This window comes from Chenopodium album, chromosome 10 (assembly GCF_948465745.1).
Source record: "Chenopodium album chromosome 10, dcCheAlbu1.1, whole genome shotgun sequence".
In the NCBI taxonomy this organism is placed as follows: domain Eukaryota; kingdom Viridiplantae; phylum Streptophyta; class Magnoliopsida; order Caryophyllales; family Amaranthaceae; genus Chenopodium; species Chenopodium album.
Window position 1 is genome coordinate 62696976 of NC_137843.1, and position 19160 is coordinate 62716135.

Below are 19160 nucleotides of genomic sequence, written 5' to 3' on the forward strand. Positions count from 1 at the left end.
CTGGACTGAAATTAAGCTGAATTGAACATGTCCTTAATATCATGGATGGAAATGCTCTAATAAAGATAAATAGAGGATCATTATTGCAATATGTAGGAAGGCACTAGTGATTGATTTTCTAATTAGCCAATGATTAATATATCCAATTATAAATAAGTATAAATTATATAAGTTTTGATATTATGAAAATATACATTGAAATAATTCTAAAAGATCCTTCATACAACCATACATCATAATTAAATTTATCATACTTCGTAACTATAATTTATAAAAACTAGTCAAAGTATAATTTATGAATAATGTTATAAGTCAAAACATGTTAATTATAAAAGAATTGAGGTGTCAGAGGAAGTATGATTTGTCATCTTATAGAACTCAAGCGCATTAATTTGGTCATCGAATTGAAGTACATATTTTTTTTTTATTTGTTTATTTTGATATAACTCCGTATCCATTATTGATGAAAGACCTACCTTACCAGACTCCAAACCTATAAGACCATAATCCCTCGCATAAGTCGCGTCGACCTGAATTAGGTTAGCGGATTAAAACTCTAGGAGAGTAGGGGAAAAGAAATCCTCTGTCCTAAAAGCCCTTATTGAGGATTGAACTAATGTAACCTTAGCTTCAACGGTTAAATCTACCTCAAATGAATGTTAATAAAATGTGCTCTTTTTTCCATTAGACCAAGCTTAGGTTGGTATATTAACCAATGTAGAATCATACAAAATTTTCCTATTAATTAACAGAGAATTCAAGTTAAATTAATCTCTGAGATTGACATGAAAAATTAATCTCCTCTCACAATATATTTATTTTACTTTTTATTTTTTAAATAATAAAAGTGAAATAGTAAAGTAGCATGAAAACAAATGTATAAAATTGTGAGAAGAGATTAACTTGGAATGTTAATCTCGGAGATTAACTAGAGCTCCCTCACTAATTACTAGTATAATATTATTGTGCGCTCAAGAACCATCTTTATATCTAGAATGAATTCGCCATTAGTGCATGTCTTTGATCAAAAACGAATTTTCAACTTTTCTATCTTCTCTTTTTAAAACATTTTCTTCTTACTTTGATGCCCTTTATATAAGCAGTTGATCATTGCCCATATAATTAGCTATTATATTTATATATTTGTAGCTTGTAACATATTTTCTACATTACGTGTGTCAAAGTAACGGTAACTCCGTAAGTAACTCTTCCTTCTAATATTTCATTTTTGTTTAAGAAATAAGAATGGTATGGTATGGTATGCTAAAATATTTATCGTGTAAAATTTTGAATTTGATCATATATCAAGACTACAGCAAACTAAGAAAAATATTTATCGTGTAAAATTTTGAATTTGAGATGGAGGAAGCTAAGTGGTGTAATATATTTCTTCCTTTCATAATACATGCAAAATTTTTGAACACATTTAAGTGTTAGTTACGTACTCTTGTTGTTGAACAGGCTAAGAAAAAAAAATGGCTGCAACCCAACAAGTCTCGGCAGCAGTGCTTAGTGACGAGAACAAGGCTACTTTCGAGCAGCTAACAGCAGCAGCGAAGGACAAAAAAGTTTTGGATGCTAAAGATGAAGTTATTACTCATGGTTTCATCGTAAATCGTCACAAGAACAATATATCTTTGCAGATACTTGATCAACATAACTGGTCTGGAAATCCAGTGCCGAGCTACCCCCAAACTATTGTAGTTAGCCAAGATCCCATTGAATTCAAGCACCATGGACCTCTTCCAGAAGGGTCCAAGGGAGGTGTAGTTTACGCTGATGGTGTAGACTCCACTGCACGGAAGTGGCTCGTGGCTTTTGACCTTTTAAAAAAGAAGGTACATACGTAGATTATAGATACTTTCTCTGTTTCTTGAGAGGATGCCTCAGTTTCTCACATGACATTTTCGTAAATAAACCAACAACTTTATTCAACTTTATTCCACTGTGGAGCCCACAATATTGAAAAAGTTGTTGATTTATTCACGAAAATTCCCCCATGAGAAACAGGAAATTTCCCGTGTCTTGATACATAAAAATATACTTGTATCAATTACTAAAAATCAAATAAAATGATTGACAGGTTTACGTAGAAGCTGGGCCAATAGGACCAGTTGATTGGAATGTTGTTGAAGTTAGACTTGATGCATCCGGAAATTCAAGTGTTTCTGTGGATCCAGTTTTCGGAGGCAGAGCTGAAGCCGGAAACAACGGTGATATTGTAGTTGCATGGTTCTCTAATTAGCCTACGCTACGAATAGCTTGCTAAAAAGTTGTAATGTGTTGGGATGTATGAACTCCGGTTTAAGGTCGTGCTGCAAGTAGGCATGTTATAATAAGTTACTAGTAATTATTCACAATAAAAAAAAGTCTTCTTGTTATGCCGGCATATTTGTGCTAAGAATTGTAATGTTATTGACTTAAGTGCAGTACATTTTCTTGTGCTTTCTAATATAAGGTACATCGATCAATGTGTGATTTTGACATGCATTTTAAATTTAATACTGTATTATTTTTTAAAAAATATATCAATCAATTATCTAACGCTTAGTGGCGCTCGTTATTAGCAAGATAAAAAAAAAAGAGTAGTAGCTGAAACAAGGAAAGAGAAGAAAATGAATATATAGTACAAACTTACCTTTACTGGTAGAAAAAGAGAATTGTGCACCAGTTCAAAACTGGTTTTTCGCACCGACTTTGAACTGGTTTAGATTTGAGGGATGTTAATAAGTCTGATTATTAATAGTTATTAGCACTGGTTAACGAACTGGCATGGTGCGAATAATGCCTAGAATAATTTTAAAAAAAGTTATTTGCACCGCATAACCAGTGCGAATAATGCCCTTTTTGTATTTATATATGCCTTTTTTTGAAATATTTACGGAGTACCATTTAATTTTTTTAAAAAAGAAACTATCATAAAAACTTAAAAAGTTTGGTAACACTAAATATTTGCTCCTTCCATATTCGATTAATCGCAACAATACACTTGAATGCTTAATACATATCAATATAATGAAGGCCTTTACCAATAAAATAAGTGTTGCAATTAAAAGGAATCTATTTCAATTAACTTGAAACACAGGGTTCTATTCATCACTTGATTTTTTTACTTATATGGACTTATTTAAACTTATATGGCCTAAACTTATCTGAACTTATTGAACCTTATCAAAACTTATTTTAGCTACAATTAATTTGAACTTGGACAGCCCTTGCCAGAACATATTTTTCCTTAACTGAACTTATCTAATTATTAAACCTGAAATAAGTGAAAATAAGGTAAATAGAACAGACCCTAAAATATTGTGTGAAATCTATAATCAGGTTAAGCTACCAAAAAATTTAAAATTGATTGCAATTTTAAATCATCAATTACGTTTGTAAATAATGTGAAATTTAGGGGTAAGGGTTTACATTTAGTTGTAATTTTAAATTCCCCCAATATTTGAGTTAGGGTTTTTAATTTGGAGATTAGGGTTCTTCATTAAAATTAGGGTTTAGGTTTAAATTTGAAGGATTTCTTTGCTAATGGATGGATATTTATTTACTTACTAAACATCTACGGTATTAAATTTTGGAAAAATTAATGCACACGTTTGCATGCCAATGTAAAACTTTTTCCATAAATATTCTTAATTGCATATCAGTATAAAATATAACAATTTGATATAACCAATATGACTAAACTACATATGTACTCATTCGAATCAAATTTGACATTGACATAAAGCCCCTGAAAATAAAAATACTGAGTATATTGCAATTGATTAAGAACAAAGTATCTATCATTGGATTACGTAGAATTTCCTATTGTTTCATGGTGACCCCCTTGAACCATCTTTTTATCTAGAACAAATTCTCCATTATTGTATGCTTTTAGCAAAAATAATAGTTAGTTTTATGTCTTTTTTAATCAATCTTTCTATTGACGCCCGACTATAAATAAACCCGCGATAGATTGAATGATTGATCAATATCACTATTAGACAGTGTAGCTTCCGACATATTTTCTACATAACTAAAGTTCAGGTAAGTAACTCTTCTTCCTAGTCGTTCACCGTTAATTACTCTTGTGTATCCAATTGTTTTAAAATGGAATCATGAGATAATTTGGGGTCCTTTAAATCCCTAAACTGTGAGATGAAATGCATCCAAAATAAACTGACTCCCCGGGACAGTTCCTTGTCATAGAATATAAAACTAATTTTTTACTTTGACCATTGACTTGATTGAATTAAATATTTGACATGTACTTACCCAGCATGACAAGAATATCACGTGTTCAAATCTCATCCATTTTACAATTCTTTATGGATATTTAACACATCTACAGTCTCAATGTCATATGGACTAATTTTCTTAATATTACTTCAATATACTATATGTAGCAAGAAGAGTGTATGTAGCATACTAAACTTGATTAAACCAAAGCCATAATATTTTAAACTTGTAATGATAGACAGGCTAAGAAAAGCATGGCCGCTGCAACCCAACAAGTCTCGACAGCATTGCTTAGTGATGAGGAAAAGGCTATTTTCGAGGAGCTGATTAAAGCTGCAAGGGATAAAGCAGCTTTGGAGCCCAAGGTTGGTGCTAAGGAGGAGGTTGTTTCTTCTGGTTACATTTCAAATCGACACAAGGACCCTGTAACTTTGCGACTACATGATCAACACAACTGGTCTGGAAATCCAGTACCGAGCTACCCCCAATTTATTCCGCGTCAGAAACAGCCAATCGAGTTCAAGCACCAAGGCCCCCTTCCACAAGGGATTATTCTACTGTGTCATTCTTCAAAGAAGGACACCATAACATGCTGATGTGTCATGTTATGGTTGGTCAATATTTCCTTTATTTTTAGGAAAATTTGATTTAAATAATCCAACCTTTGACGTATTTATTTTTAATAATCCAACCTTTGGATTATACTTGAATAATCCAAGCTTTAGGGGTAGTTCTTTTTTATCAGGCCAATATGACCGGTTACCTTCTCTTCAGGTAATTTTTTATACAATTTTTTCTTTTACAATTTTTTTTGAAAAAAATAAATTTTTTAAAAAAAAAGTCAAAAATAAAAACCCTATTAATCCACCAGCCCCCACCCCTTCCCCGAAAAACACCCTACGCACTCCCTCACTCGCCGGAAATAACCTCTACCCCTGCCTTCCACTGCCGCCGGCGGTCACCGGAAAACCCACCCACATCAACTACAACTTCAAACAACAACACCCACCAACGCAGCTCCTCTCCTCCACCACCGCCACCTATCTACAGAAATCAGCCACCTTACCCCGCAACATCACCTCCCACAGCCAGCGCAGAAGCGCAACTCAACCACCAACTCGCCCAACCATCAATCATCCTCCATTCAATTGATTACTTCCATAATAATTCCCAATATAACCCAAATCTCTTCTCTCCCACAATAACCAACCCAGAATTCCAATCAAGTCCCGTAGGATCGATTGAATTTTGATGAAATCATTGAATTCTTGAGGAAGCTCCATTCTTGATCTTACAAAACCCTAATCAAATTGGGGGTAAATTCTAGGGTTTTGAAGATCGAATATTTCCTGCAAATTGATAGAAATTGAAACAGGGAGAGAAAGAAGGGAGAAGAGGGTCGGGTTTTCGATGGTTTTGGGCAAAATTCGTCTCGACACCCACAAGATACGCTACGAAAACCACTCCAAACACCCCGAAACCCAAAAATCGGCGATGGGGTAGGGATTTTCGATGGTTTTGAGCAAGGTTTTGGGGGAGGATATGATGGATGGATTTTTGTTCTGGTTTTGCGTGATGGTGGTGGGGTTTTCTGGGTTTGAGTGTCAGGTTACAACAAGGTTGGAGGGGTTTCGGGGTTTCTGGGTGTCGTGGGTTTGTGATGGTGCTGCTGGTGGTGGGTTTTCGATCGGGTGGTGGGTTTAGGGAGGCTGGCTGCTCTAGCCGTGAGCTATGGAGGGGATGAAGGAAAGTAAAAAAAAAAAATTAAAGTTTTTTTTTAAATGAAAAAATAAAATTAGGCAAATCAAAATATGACACGTGGCAAGGTAACCTATTATTGTAAGTTGGTGACCGGTTTGGCCTAATAAAATAGAATACCCCTTAAAACTTGGATTATTGTATAATAATCAAAAAGTTGGATTATTAAAAATAAATACGTTAAAGGTTGGATTATTTAAATCAAATTTTCCTTATTTTTATAAGTCAAAATGTACTATACATATATGTATAATTGAAAATACATGTATTTTTGTAAAGAATACATAATCAAGTATTTGAAAATTTATTTTTAATTTTTAAAATCATCCAGTAAATTAAATTATATAATCAAAATTTAGATAATCAAATATTCATCATCGTTCTTAATTGTTCATCATCATTCTTCATTTGTTATCTTAATTAACGGAACTCAAACCGAAATTCCGACCAACGAACAAATCCTCCAAAGATCGAATTTGTATTGGGTTTTCAAATCTTATTCTTAATTCATATTTTTATCGGGTTTTCCAATATTCCGATCAACAACCCGGCGGCTTTTCGGCATTCACGGCAGCAGCTCAAGGTTTCCGGCAATTGTTCTTCTTCTCCGGTAGAAAATCCGTGATTATCATCTGGTTGTTCGCTGCCCAGCTATTTCGTATGTGTTTGGTGCAAGAATTGAGAATACATTAACAATAATGTTTGGGAATGGGTGGATGAATGAAGAAAAATGATGAGAATACATTAACAGTGAATGTTTGGGAATGGGTGGATAAATGAAGATGAATGAAGAACGAACATTGATGATGAACAATTTCAATTTTGGGTTTTATTTTATTTTTATTTTTTTTTTTGAAAAATTGGGATTTTTTTTTTAAAATAAATGTGATATAAAATAATACATGTATTAAAAAAAATACATGATATAAATACAATTTTAATACATTATGGACATAGAAAATAATTCAAAATAAAAATAAAAATACTAAATATAAGCCAATTAGATTTTGCCATGTCAACACTTTATAGTGTCATTTTTAAAGAATGACATTGTAGACTTTTCACTTTCACAAGGGTCTAAAGGGGGCGTGGTTTATGCTGATGGTGATGACTCCACTGCACGGAAGTGGCTCATTGCGTTTGATTATTCTAATAACAAGGTACATACGAATAATTTATTCTTTGTACTTAAAATTTGTCAATTACGACCCTCTATATGCTACTCCGTCCCTCTGTTACATACCACTCGCGACAAAGGAATATTTTATGTCTCACAAATAATTCCCCTTTGTTGTGAGTAATATGTAACGGAGGGAGTATATGTATTTCTTAAGTCACGCACGTTACTTGCAAATTAAATCAAGTGACCTTTTGATTTTTTTTTTTTTATTGAAAATATTGTCTACAGGTTTATGCAGAATCCGGGCCAATAGGAGATGTCGATTGGAATGTAATTGAAGTGAAACTAGATGCATCTGGAGAGTCAAGTTTGTACGAAGACCCAGTTTTAGGAGGCAAAGCTCACGCAGCAATCAATGGTGATGCTCGTATTGTGGTTGCATGGTTCATTAATTAGCCTGCTAAAAACGAATTGCATGTGTAGGATATCCTGTATATGCATGCTCCTAAGGTCACGAAGCTAATTAAGCAAGCAGACATGTTAATACATAAATAAAGCTATTGTAATTCACAATAAAGTCCTCTCGTTATGTAGACGTACGTGGTACGCACTTGTGCTATTATACATAATAATGTTCTTGCTTTTATTAATAATACAATAATGAATACAAAGTATAGTGTTACCCCTTGCGGCCATTTGGTGAACTCAAGCCTATCACAGACATTTATGACAACATATAATGGTCATATGTGGTTCTAAATGTCATTATATGACCCTAAAATGTATTCCCTATGGTCTCAAAACTTTTCGTAACCGGGTCCCGTAACGTCAAAATTTCCTCAAAAAGCGTGGATAATAGCCTTCAATTTTGGAATATTTTGACCTTTTTTTTGTCTGAAAATAAAATTTTCCGAGAAGTTTACCATGGTCCCCAATATCCTCCGGGATTCCAATTGGGTGGGTGGAACCATATATCTAATTTGCCTTAAAACGCTTAATCAGCCTGTTCGAAATAGGGGTGAAAGTAATTCGGATTAAAACCAAACCGAACCAAAAACCAAACCGAATTAGTAATTCGGTTTGGATTTTTTTTGAATTCGGATTGGATCAGATTGGAAAAATTAAAAAATATGGATTACGGATTGGATTCGGTTTGGGGTTTAAAAAAACCGAAAACCAAATTACAAACCGAATTTCGACCCAATACTTTAAGCCCATTTTCTTTTTCAAAGTATCCAACCACTTTCCCCTTTCATATATAAACTTAAAAAAAGAACCTAATCATCAATTCTCCTTTCTCAATATCTTACTTTCTCACAGAGAATGTAGTTAACAAGAAATGATTGTAGGAATTTTCAGGGTGAAGTTCGAGTTTCGAAATTGAATGTTGCAAAAGAAGGGAACAAATTTCGGTTTGGATTGGATTCTAATTTGAAAAACCGAATTAATTCGGTTTGGATTGGATTGGATTGAATCTTAATTCGGTTTGGATTTGGATTGAGATTTCCAAAACCGAATTAATTTGGATTGGATTCAGTTTTGGCTATAATCCAAACCGCAAACCGAACTTTCACCCCTAGTTCGACACTTGCACCGATTTCGTGAACTCAAGCCTACCACGAACATTTATGAAAACATAAAATGGCTATCTATGGTTCCAAACGTCATTATATGACCCTAAAGTGTATCCTCTAGGGTCTCAAGACTTTTCTCCACCGAACCCCATAACGTCAAAATTTCCTCAAAAAACGTGGATAATAGCCTTCAATTTTGAAATATTTTGACCTTTTTTTTGCCCGAAAATAAAATTTGTCGAGAAGTTTACCATGGTCCCCAATAACCTCTGGGATTCCAATTGGGTGGGTGGAACCATATATCTAATTTGCCTTAAAACGCTTAATTAGCCTGTTCGAAACTTGCACCGATTTCGTGAACTCAGGCCTACCACGAACATCTATGAAAACATAAAATGGTTATCTATGGTTCCAAACGTCATTATATGACCCTAAAATGTATCCTATAGGGTCTCAAGACTTTTCTCCACCGGATCCCGTAACGTCAAAAATTCCTCAAAAAACGTGGATAATAGCCTTCAATTTTGGAATATTTTGACCTTTTTTTACCCAGAAAAAATTTCCCGAGATGTTTACCATGGTCCCTAATACCCTCCGGGAGTCCAATTGTGTAGGTGGAACCATCTAATTTGCCTTAAAACGCTCAATTTGCCCGTTCGAAATTTGCACCGATTTCGTGAACTCAAGCCTACCACAGACATTTATAACAACATATATTTAATGGTTATATATGGCTCCATACATCATTATATTACCCTAAAATGTATCCTCTAGGGTTTTAAGACTTTTCTCCACTAGACCACGTAATGTCAAAAATTCCTCAAAAAGCTTGGATAATAGCCTTCAATTTTGAAATATTTTGACCTTTTATTGCCCGAAAATAAAATTTTCCGAAATGTTTACCATGGTCCCTAATACCCTCCAGGAGTCCAATTGTGTGGGTGAAACCATCTAATTTACCTTAAAACGCTCAATTTGCCTATTCGAAATTTGCACCGATTTTGTGAAATCAAGCCTACCACGAACATTTATGACAACATCTAATGGACCTATGTGGCTCCAAACGTCATTATATGACTCTAAAATGTATTCCCTATGGTCTCAAGATTTTTCTCCACCGGAACCTGTAACGTCAAAAATTCCTCAAAAAACGTGGATAATAGCCTTCAATTTTGGAATTTTTTGACCTTTTTTGGCCCAGAAATAAAAATTTCTGAGATGTTTAACATGGTACCTAATACCCTACGGGAGTCAAATTGGGTGGGTGGAACCATCTAATTTGCCTTATAACACTCAATTTGTCCATTCAAAACTTGAACCGATTTCGTAAACTCAAGCCTACCCCAGACATGTATAACAACATCAAATGGTTATATATGGCTCCAAACGTCATTATATTACCCTAAACTGTATCCTCTAGGGTCTCAAGACTTTTCTCCATCGGACCCCGTGACGTCAAAAATTCCTCAAAATGCGTGGATAATAGCCTTCAATTTTGAAATTTTTTTACCTTTATTTGCCCTGAAAAAAAAATTGCCGAGAAGTTTACCATGGCACTCAATACGTACCCTCCGGGATTCCAATTGGGTAGGTGGAACCCTCTAATTTGCCTTAAAACGCTCAATTAGCCTGTTCTAAACATTCACCGATTTCGTGAATTCAAGTCTATCACAGACATTTATGAAAACATATAATGGTTATCTATGGTTCCAAACGTCATTAAATGACCCTAAAATATATCCTCTAGGGTCTCAAGACTTTTCTCCACTGGACCCTGTAACGTAAAAAATTCCACAAAAAGCGTAGATAATAGCCTTCAATTTTGAAATATTTTGACCTTTTTTTGCCCGGAAATAAAATTTGCCAAGATGTTTACCACGGTCCCTAATATCCTCCGGGAGTCCAATTGTGTGGGTGAAACCATCTAATTTGACTTAAAACGCTTAATTTGACCGTTCGAAATTTGCACCGATTTCGTGAACTCAAGCCTACCACGGACATTTATGACAACATATAATGGACATATATGGTTCCAAAAGTCATTATATCACCCTAAAATGTATCCCTTAGGGTCTCAAGATTTTTCTCCCGGAACCAGTATCGACAAAAATTCCTCAAAAAACGTGGATAATAGCTTTCAATTTTGAAATTTTTTGACCTTTTTTAGTCCATAAAAAAAAATTGCCGAGATGTTTATCATGATACCTAATACCCTACAGGAGTCAAATTGGGTGGGTAGAACCATCTAATTTACCTTATAACACTCAATTTGTCCATTCGAAACTTGCACCGATTTCGTAAACTCTAGTTTACCACAAACATTTATAACAACATATAATGTTTATATATGGCTCCAAACGTCATTGTATTACCCTAAACTGTATCCTCTTGGGGCTCAAGATTTTTCGCCACCGGACCCCGTAACTTCAAAAATTTCTCAAAATGCGTGGATTATAGCCTTCAATTTTGAATTTTTTTGACCTTTATTTGCTCAAAAAAAAAGTCCAAGAAGTTTATCATGGTCCCCAATACCCTCCGGGAGTCCAATTGGGTGGGTGGAACCATCTAATTTGCCTTAAAACGCTAAATTAGCATGTTCTAAACATTCACCGATTTCGTGAAATCAAGCCTATCACAGACATTTATGAAAACATATAATGGTTATCTATGGTTCCAAACGTCATTAAATGTCCCTAAAATGTATCCTCTAGGGTCTCAAAACTTTTCTCCACTGGACCCTGTAACGTAAAAAATTCCTCAAAAAGCGTGGATAATAGTCTTCAATTTTGAAATATTTTGACCTTTTTTTGCCCGAAAATAAAATTTGCCGAGATGTTTACCATGGTCCCTAATACCCTCGGGGAGTCCAATTGTGTGGGTGAAACCATCTAATTTGCCTTAAAACGCTCAATTTTCCTGTTCGAAATTTGCACCGATTTCGTGTTCTCAAGCCTACCACGGACATTTATGACAACATATATTGGACATATATGGTTCCAAACGTCATTATATGACCCTAAAATGTATCCCCTAGTGTCTCAAGATTTTTCTCCTCCGGAACCCGTAACGTCAAAATAAAATTCCTTAAAATATGTGGATAATAGCCTTCAATTTTGGAATTTTTTGACTTTTTTTGGCCCAGATATAAAAATTGACGAGATATTTACCATGGTACCTATTATCCCACGGGAGTGAAATTGGGTGGGTGGAACCATCTAATTTTTCTTATAACACTCATCAATTTGTCCATTCGAAACATGTATCGATTTCGTAAACTCAAGTTTACCACAAACATTTATAACAACCTATAATGGTTATATATTGCTCCAAACATCATTATATTACCCTAAACAGTATACTCTAGGGTATCTAGACTTTTCTCCACCTGACCCTGTAACGTCAAAAATTCCTCAAAATGCGTGGATAATAGTCTTCAATTTTGAAATTTTTTGACCTTTATTTGCTCGGAAATAAAAATTGCCGAGAAGTTTACCATAGTCCCCAATACCCTCCAGGAGCCCAATTGGGTGGGTGGAACCATCTAATTTGCCTTAAAACGCATAATTAGCCTGTTTTAAACATTCACCGATTTCGTGAACTCAAGCCTATCACGGACATTTATGAAAACATATAATGGTTATCTATGGTTCCAAACGTCATTAAATGACCCTAAAATGTATCCTCTAGTAGGGTCTTAAGACTTTTCTCCACTGGACCACATAACGTAAAAAATTCCTCAAAAAGCGTGGATAATAGCCTTCAATTTTGAAATATTTTGACCTTTTTTTGCCTGGAAATAAAATTTGCCAAGATGTTTACGATGATACCTAATATCCTCCGGGAGTCCTATTGTGTGGGTGAAACCATCTAATTTGCCTTAAAACGCTTAATTTGCCTGTTTGAAATTTGCACCGAATTTGTGAACTTAAACCTACAATGGACATTTATGACAACACATAATGGACATATATGGTTCCAAACGTCATTATATGACCCTAAAATGTATACCCTAGGGTCACAAGATTTTTCTCCACCGGAACCTGTAACGTCAAAAATTCCTCAAAAAAATGGATAATAGCCTTCAATTTAGGAATTTTTTGACCTTTTTTTGCCTAGAACTAAAATTTTCCGAGATATTTACCATGGTACCTAATACCCTACGGGAGTCAAATTGGGTGGGTGGAACCATCTAATTTGCCTTATAACACCCAATTTTTTCCATTCGAAACTTGCACCGATTTCGTAAACTCAAGCCTACCACAGACATTTATAACAACATCTAATGGTTATATATGGCTCCAAACGTCATTATATTACCCTAAACTGTATCCTCTAGAGTCTCACGACTTTTCGCCACCGGACCCCGTAACGTCAAAAATTCCTCAAAATTGTGGATAATAGCCTTCAATTTTGAATTTTTTTTTACCTTTATTTTCCCAGAAATAAAAATTGCCAAGAAGTTTACCATGGTACTTAATACCCTCTGCGAGTCAAATTGGGTGGGTGGAACCATATAATTTGCCTTAAAACGCTTAATTAACCTATTCTAAACATTCATCGATTTCGTGAACTCAAGCCTATCACGAACATTTATGAAAACATATAATGGTTATCTATGGTTCCAAACGTCATTAAATGACCCTAAAATGTATCCTCTAGGGTCTCAAGACTTTTCTCCACTGGACCACATATCGTCAAAAATTTCTCAAAAAAGTGGATAATAGCCTTTAATTTTGAAATATTTTGACCTCTTTTTGCCTGGAAACAAAATTTGCTAAGATGTTTACCATGGTCCTAAATACCCTCCGGGAGTCCAGTTGTGTGGGTGTAACCGTCTGATTTGCCTTTAAACCCTCAATTGCCTGTTGAAATTTGCACCGATTTCGTGAACTTAAGCTTACCACGGACATTTATGACATCATATAATGGTCATATATGGCTCCAAACGTCATTATATGACCCTAAAATGTATCCTCTAGGGTCTCAAGACTTTTCTCCAACAGACCCCGTAACGTCAAAAATTCCTTAAAAAAACGTGGATAATAGCCATCAATTTTGGAATTTTTTGACCTGTTTTTGCCCAGAAATAAAAATTTCCGAGATGTTTTGCATGGTCCCTAATAGCCTACGGGAGTTAAATTGGGTGGGTGGAACCATCTAATTTACCTTATAACACTTAATTTGTCTTTTCGAAATTTGCACCGATTTCGTAAACTCAAGCCTAACACGGACATTTATGACAACATATAATGCTTTCCAAACGTCATTATATAACTCTAAAATGTATCCTCTAAGGTCTCAAGACTTTTCGTCACCGGACCTCGTAATGTCAAAAATTTCTCAAAAAGCGTGGATAATAGCCTTCAATTTTGGAATTTTTTTGTCCTTTATTTGCTCGGAAATAAAATTGCCGAGAAGTTTAACATGGTCCCCAATACCCTCCGGGAGTCCAATTGGATGGGTGGAACCATCTAATTTTCCTTAAACCCTCAATTAGCTTGTTCGAAACTTGCACCGATTTCATGAACTCAAGTCTACCTTGGACATTTAATTATGAAAACATATAATGGTTATCTATGGTTCCAAACGTCATTATATGACCCTTAAATGTATTCTCTAGGGTCTCAAGATTTTTCTCCACTGGACCCTGTAACGTCAAAAATTCCTTAAAAAGTGTGGATAATAGCCTTTAATTTTGGAATTTTCTGAACTTTTTTTGCCCGGAAATAAAAATTTCCGAGATGTTCACCACATTCCCTAATACCCTCTGGGATTCGAATTGGGTGGGTGGAACCATCTAAATTGCCTTAAAACGCTCAATTTTCCCATTCGAAACTTGCTCCTATTTCATAAACTCAAGCCTACCACGGACATTTATGATAACATGTAATGGTTATATATGGCTCCGATCCAAACGTCATTATAAAATGTATTTGCTAGGGTATCAAGAATTTTCACCACTGGACCCCATAACGTCAAAAGTTCCCCAAAAGGCGTGGATAATAACCTTCAATTTTGGAATTTTTTGACCTTTTTTTACTTGGAAATAAAAATTGCTGAGAAGTTTATCGTACGTGGTGCCCAATACCCTCTAGGAGTCCAACTGGGTGCGTGGGTGGAACCATCTAATTTGCCTTAAAACGCTCAATTTGCTCGTTCGAAATTTGCCCCGATTTCGTTAACTCTAGCCTACCCGGACACTTATGACAACATATAATGGTCATATATGGTTTCAAAAGTCATTATATGATCCTAAAATGTATCCCCTAGGGTTTCAAGACATTTCTCCACCGGCCCCGTAACGTCAAAAATTCCTCAAAAACCGTGGATAATAAGCCTTCAATTTTGGAAATTTTTGAAATGTTTTTTTGTCCGGAAATAAAAACTGTCGAGATGCTTACCTTGGTCCCCAATACCCTCCGGGAGTCCAATTGGTGGGTGGAACCATCTAATTTGTCTTGAAACGCTCAATATGCCCGTTTGAAACTTGCACCGATTTCATTCGTGAACTCAATTTGCCCGTTTGAAACTTACACCAATTTCGTGAACGCTCAGTAGTAAAATTCGGTAAATTTCTAAGGTTATAATTAAGAAACGTACGCATATATAATCCTTAGTCATCAGTCTCATCACAAACGCGCCTCAAGTACAAGACATAAACTGTTTCATAAAAAAAAAAAAAAAAAAAATACAAGACATATATAGAAACAACAAGATCAAAACATTGCATACTCTTAAAATCATTATAAGGATTTATCATTAAGTTTAATTAAGATGATAAATGTCCAGGTTATAGCAAAGCCAAGCCAAGCCAACTAGCCAAGCAAATGCGAGGGACATACCACACACGTACATTTTTTTGTCACAACTTAGCACACTCAGTCGCTTGTGTTATTCCGAATATTACATTACATACAAGTATTATACATAATTTGTTATGAAGTATACTTCTTGATATGCAATAGGGAAATCTATGGTCCCCCTGGGCTGTTGATACTGAAGGTAGAATTGACTATAGCCACCTTCTCGCTATCGTCTGAGATACGAGCAGTTAATGTTGCACCTGATTCAATGTCCCAGTGCTGGCTATAGTCGCCCGACTTATCGAGGTTTTGTTCAATTTCACTCCAATCCGTCTTCAAGAGCTTCTCTAGTAGCCCACCTTGCACATACACCTGCACCAAAAAATAATATCACATTAGATTAAACTGAAACAAAGGGAGTAGATAGCTCATTAATTGCATTAAAAAAAAAAAAAAAAATTCGTCCAAAGTTTAGCTTGTAGAGTCAACATTTATCTATCTTACACCTAATCAATTTAAATTACACTCATTTTTTTACTTGAAATAAAACCATTCTACTCACTTTACTACTATTTTGAAAATTTATCCCTTAATTAAAACCCTAAAATAGGGGAAATTGAGGTTATATGGGTGTACTTAGTGGTAGTTGGGGCTAAGTGAGTGTAATTAACTAATTATTAGAGGTAATTGTGTTGTATGGACATTGGTTCTGGGCCTCATTAACAAATAATGTTCATAAAAAGAGTTTTTTTTTTCTTTTTTGAATTATAAGGTAGTTAAGGTGCGTTCTATTCACCTAATTTTTATTTATCTAAACTTATCTGAACTTGTCTTAACTTATCTAAAATTATCTGAACTAATTAGCCCTTATTAGATCTTATTTTAGTTATAAATTAAACTTGTGTAGCCCTAATTAACCCTTATCACAATTTATTTGAACTTATTTTTTACTAAACTTATTAATTAACCCTTATTTGAACTTATCCGAACTTATTTTTCCTAAAATAAATGGTAATAAAGTGAAAAAAACAGGGTCTTATTTGCAAAATGAGTGTTTTTAATGGGAGTAAATGTATACATACCCTATTAGGCTCACCAGGGGTGTCGGGTTTGGACCAAGACAGTATCCATCCAAGGGCAAGAGGAGTTGCATCACGCTCGAGACCATACAAGAGCGCCCCCTTAGAGCCCTTGCATGTGCAGAAACACAGCTCCATCACCTCCGTTGATGTAATCAGGAAGCCTCGCCATAAAATTCCCAATCCAACTATGGTTTCTGTACGACCTCATTCGTTGTCCGAAACTGCTTCTGATGGAGACCACTGCCATTGCTTGAATCTGATTATTGCTTATGTTGTTTGTCATTATGTAGTTCTTTGCGTCTTTCATCCCCTCTTCCATCATCGCCTTTTCTTTCTCACCCATCACATTGTCCCTTTTCTGTTGCACAGACGATGCCATTCTTCTTCAATTCTGTTACATTTCTCACAAAATTATCTGTTAATGTATGAATAGTGAAAAAAAAAAACAGATTAATTAAGTGCAGATACTGTATCATTTTATTTTTGTAAGTCTTTTGTATCGAAGCTTCTAGCATAGTTGTCGACTACGGATGACTATGGTTAACTAAAATAAAAGACTAAATTTCAGCTGTTGATGTTTTCAGTTGCTTAATCTTATCCTTTTAAATTTTTTTCAGTTACACATCATTTAAGTCATGACAAGTTAGGGATCAGTTGCGATGACGTACATTTGAATTAATTAACAACATGAGTCAACATAAATATTGACCTACATACATATTCTTTCATTGCACTTTTTAAATGATTAAAATATCACAACATATATCACTTATATCAGTATCAATGAATTTGATCTGAGTGTAATAAAAATGCTAGGGGCTAAAACAAGGGTTGAAAAGAGAGAGCGTACCTTAATTGAAATAGTATGTTACAGATTAATTAAGATTTGAGGATATGTAAGGCTAGAGGACAAAAGGATTTTCTATTTATAGACAACTGGCCATATATGAGGATAATCATGCATGCATTATTGAAATGATCTAGCTTTAATTTGAATTAAAAAAAAATAAAAAAGAAAAAAAGAAAAAGAAGAAGAATAAGAATATCTTTAAAAATGATGAAGAATTTAAATAGATATATTAGAAAATTTTATTCATTGAAGCATTATTTATGCGTTAATACACGTATTTTTTTTCTTTCTTTTCACAATAGCAAAGGCAACAACAAACCAACACTTTTGTCGAAAAAAATAATAATAATAATAATAATTAGAGATGGTAAAACGACATCTTCTTGCTATGTCGTTCGCCCTTTGAACCTGTTCTCTTGGGACTTTGAGAATTGCACACCTATTATTACATGTACTTGGTGTGTAAGAAAACTCACAAAACTAGAGAAAAAAATATATGCAAGGGTTTGCAACTCAGTTAGCTAATTGTCGGTAATCGATCTCTAGCTAGCAAACTAAGATTTGACTATAGTAATTCGGTCGAACCTACTATTACTTATGAACAATTGAACCATGTAGGATTGTATCTTAGCTTTAAGCACCGAAGGACTGTAGGACTGATTTTAGCCATCGGTAATTGGCTATTTTCTTGTTGTAAAATTAATCGAATTTTCTGTTTAAGAAAATTCAAAAACAAATGCATGAAGTATCACACTTTATGAAGTCAAAGGATATAGTATTCCGTAGTATTTGTGGAGAAGAATCAATTTTAAGCTAGGTTTGCATCCGATTCTTCAAAATTAATTTGTTATGGGTATCATATCAATCAATCAATTACATAATACTAAAAGCGAATCTGACATGACACTTGTCATGTTTTGATTAAAAATTTTCCCGCCACTTTCTTCTTTCCATTTTTTTTCTTTTTTTATACAAAATCTTCATTAATATTATTTTATATATCCTATGATATTTAACTTTCAATTTGGCAACTATATACGAAATATATTCTATATGCATATCTTTCATATTTTTTATTATAGGTATTTTTCTATAATAAACAAACCCATAATAAGGTAATATATTAGAATAATAAATGTACTACTCCCGTACTTTATATCATTCTACAACGTATTTTTCTTTGAAAGTTTTTTTTGCTCTAACTAGGATTTGATACTTTAGCTATTATTATATATTTATTAATTTTTTTTATAATATTAATAACATTACAATTCAATAACTATAAACATAAACATAAAACAAAATTAAAAAATTAAGATTATTAATTTTCATAAAAAATTAGTCAATTTAATTTGTAAAACATTGAGCCAGTTATAGTATGCTACGGAGTATAAAATATTGTGCCGGTCAAAACATGCCAACAAAATAGGGACATATGGGTATATAATTACATTGCACGGGTTATAATATTATAAATTGCATTTTCATATAAAACATTATAATCATTAAATATTTGTGTGTTTTTATTTTAATGTTTAATAATCAATATCTTTTGATAACAGTATAATATAAATTCAAGTTTTGTTATTTTTTTTTTTTTGAAAAGAAATTCAAGTATTTGTTTAAATTAAAAATATTTTTTTTTGAAAAAAAAAATTTATTGTTGTATTAACATTATAATTCACTGATTCATAATTTGATTAAGTAAAAACCGTGCGTTGCACGGGATTTAAACTAATTCTTTGATAT

At 34.0% G+C, this 19160-nt stretch overlaps 3 protein-coding genes across 3 annotated transcripts; 2 read left to right on the top strand and 1 right to left on the bottom strand.

Moving 5' to 3' along the window:
• Positions 1-1050: 1050 nt before the first annotated feature.
• LOC145564571 (jasmonate-induced protein homolog) lies at positions 1051-2471 on the top strand. Its single transcript, XM_081624847.1, has 3 exons — positions 1051-1197; positions 1462-1838; positions 2084-2471. The coding sequence occupies exons 2-3, from the start codon at positions 1476-1478 to the stop codon at positions 2243-2245; spliced, it is 525 nt and encodes a 174-aa protein (XP_081480973.1). The 5' UTR covers positions 1051-1197; positions 1462-1475; the 3' UTR covers positions 2246-2471.
• A 1518-nt stretch (positions 2472-3989) lies between these two features.
• LOC145564573 (jasmonate-induced protein homolog) lies at positions 3990-7679 on the top strand. Its single transcript, XM_081624848.1, has 4 exons — positions 3990-4032; positions 4467-4764; positions 7051-7142; positions 7391-7679. Exons 2-4 carry the CDS (start codon positions 4479-4481, stop codon positions 7556-7558), a joined length of 546 nt encoding a protein of 181 aa, XP_081480974.1. The 5' UTR covers positions 3990-4032; positions 4467-4478; the 3' UTR covers positions 7559-7679.
• A 7858-nt stretch (positions 7680-15537) lies between these two features.
• On the bottom strand, positions 15538-17464 carry LOC145564574 (jasmonate-induced protein homolog). Its single transcript, XM_081624849.1, has 3 exons — positions 17412-17464; positions 16562-16952; positions 15538-15851 (listed from the first exon to the last, which is right to left on the bottom strand). The coding sequence occupies exons 2-3, from the start codon at positions 16694-16696 to the stop codon at positions 15648-15650; spliced, it is 339 nt and encodes a 112-aa protein (XP_081480975.1). The 5' UTR covers positions 16697-16952; positions 17412-17464; the 3' UTR covers positions 15538-15647.
• Between the last annotated feature and the right edge of the window lie 1696 nt (positions 17465-19160).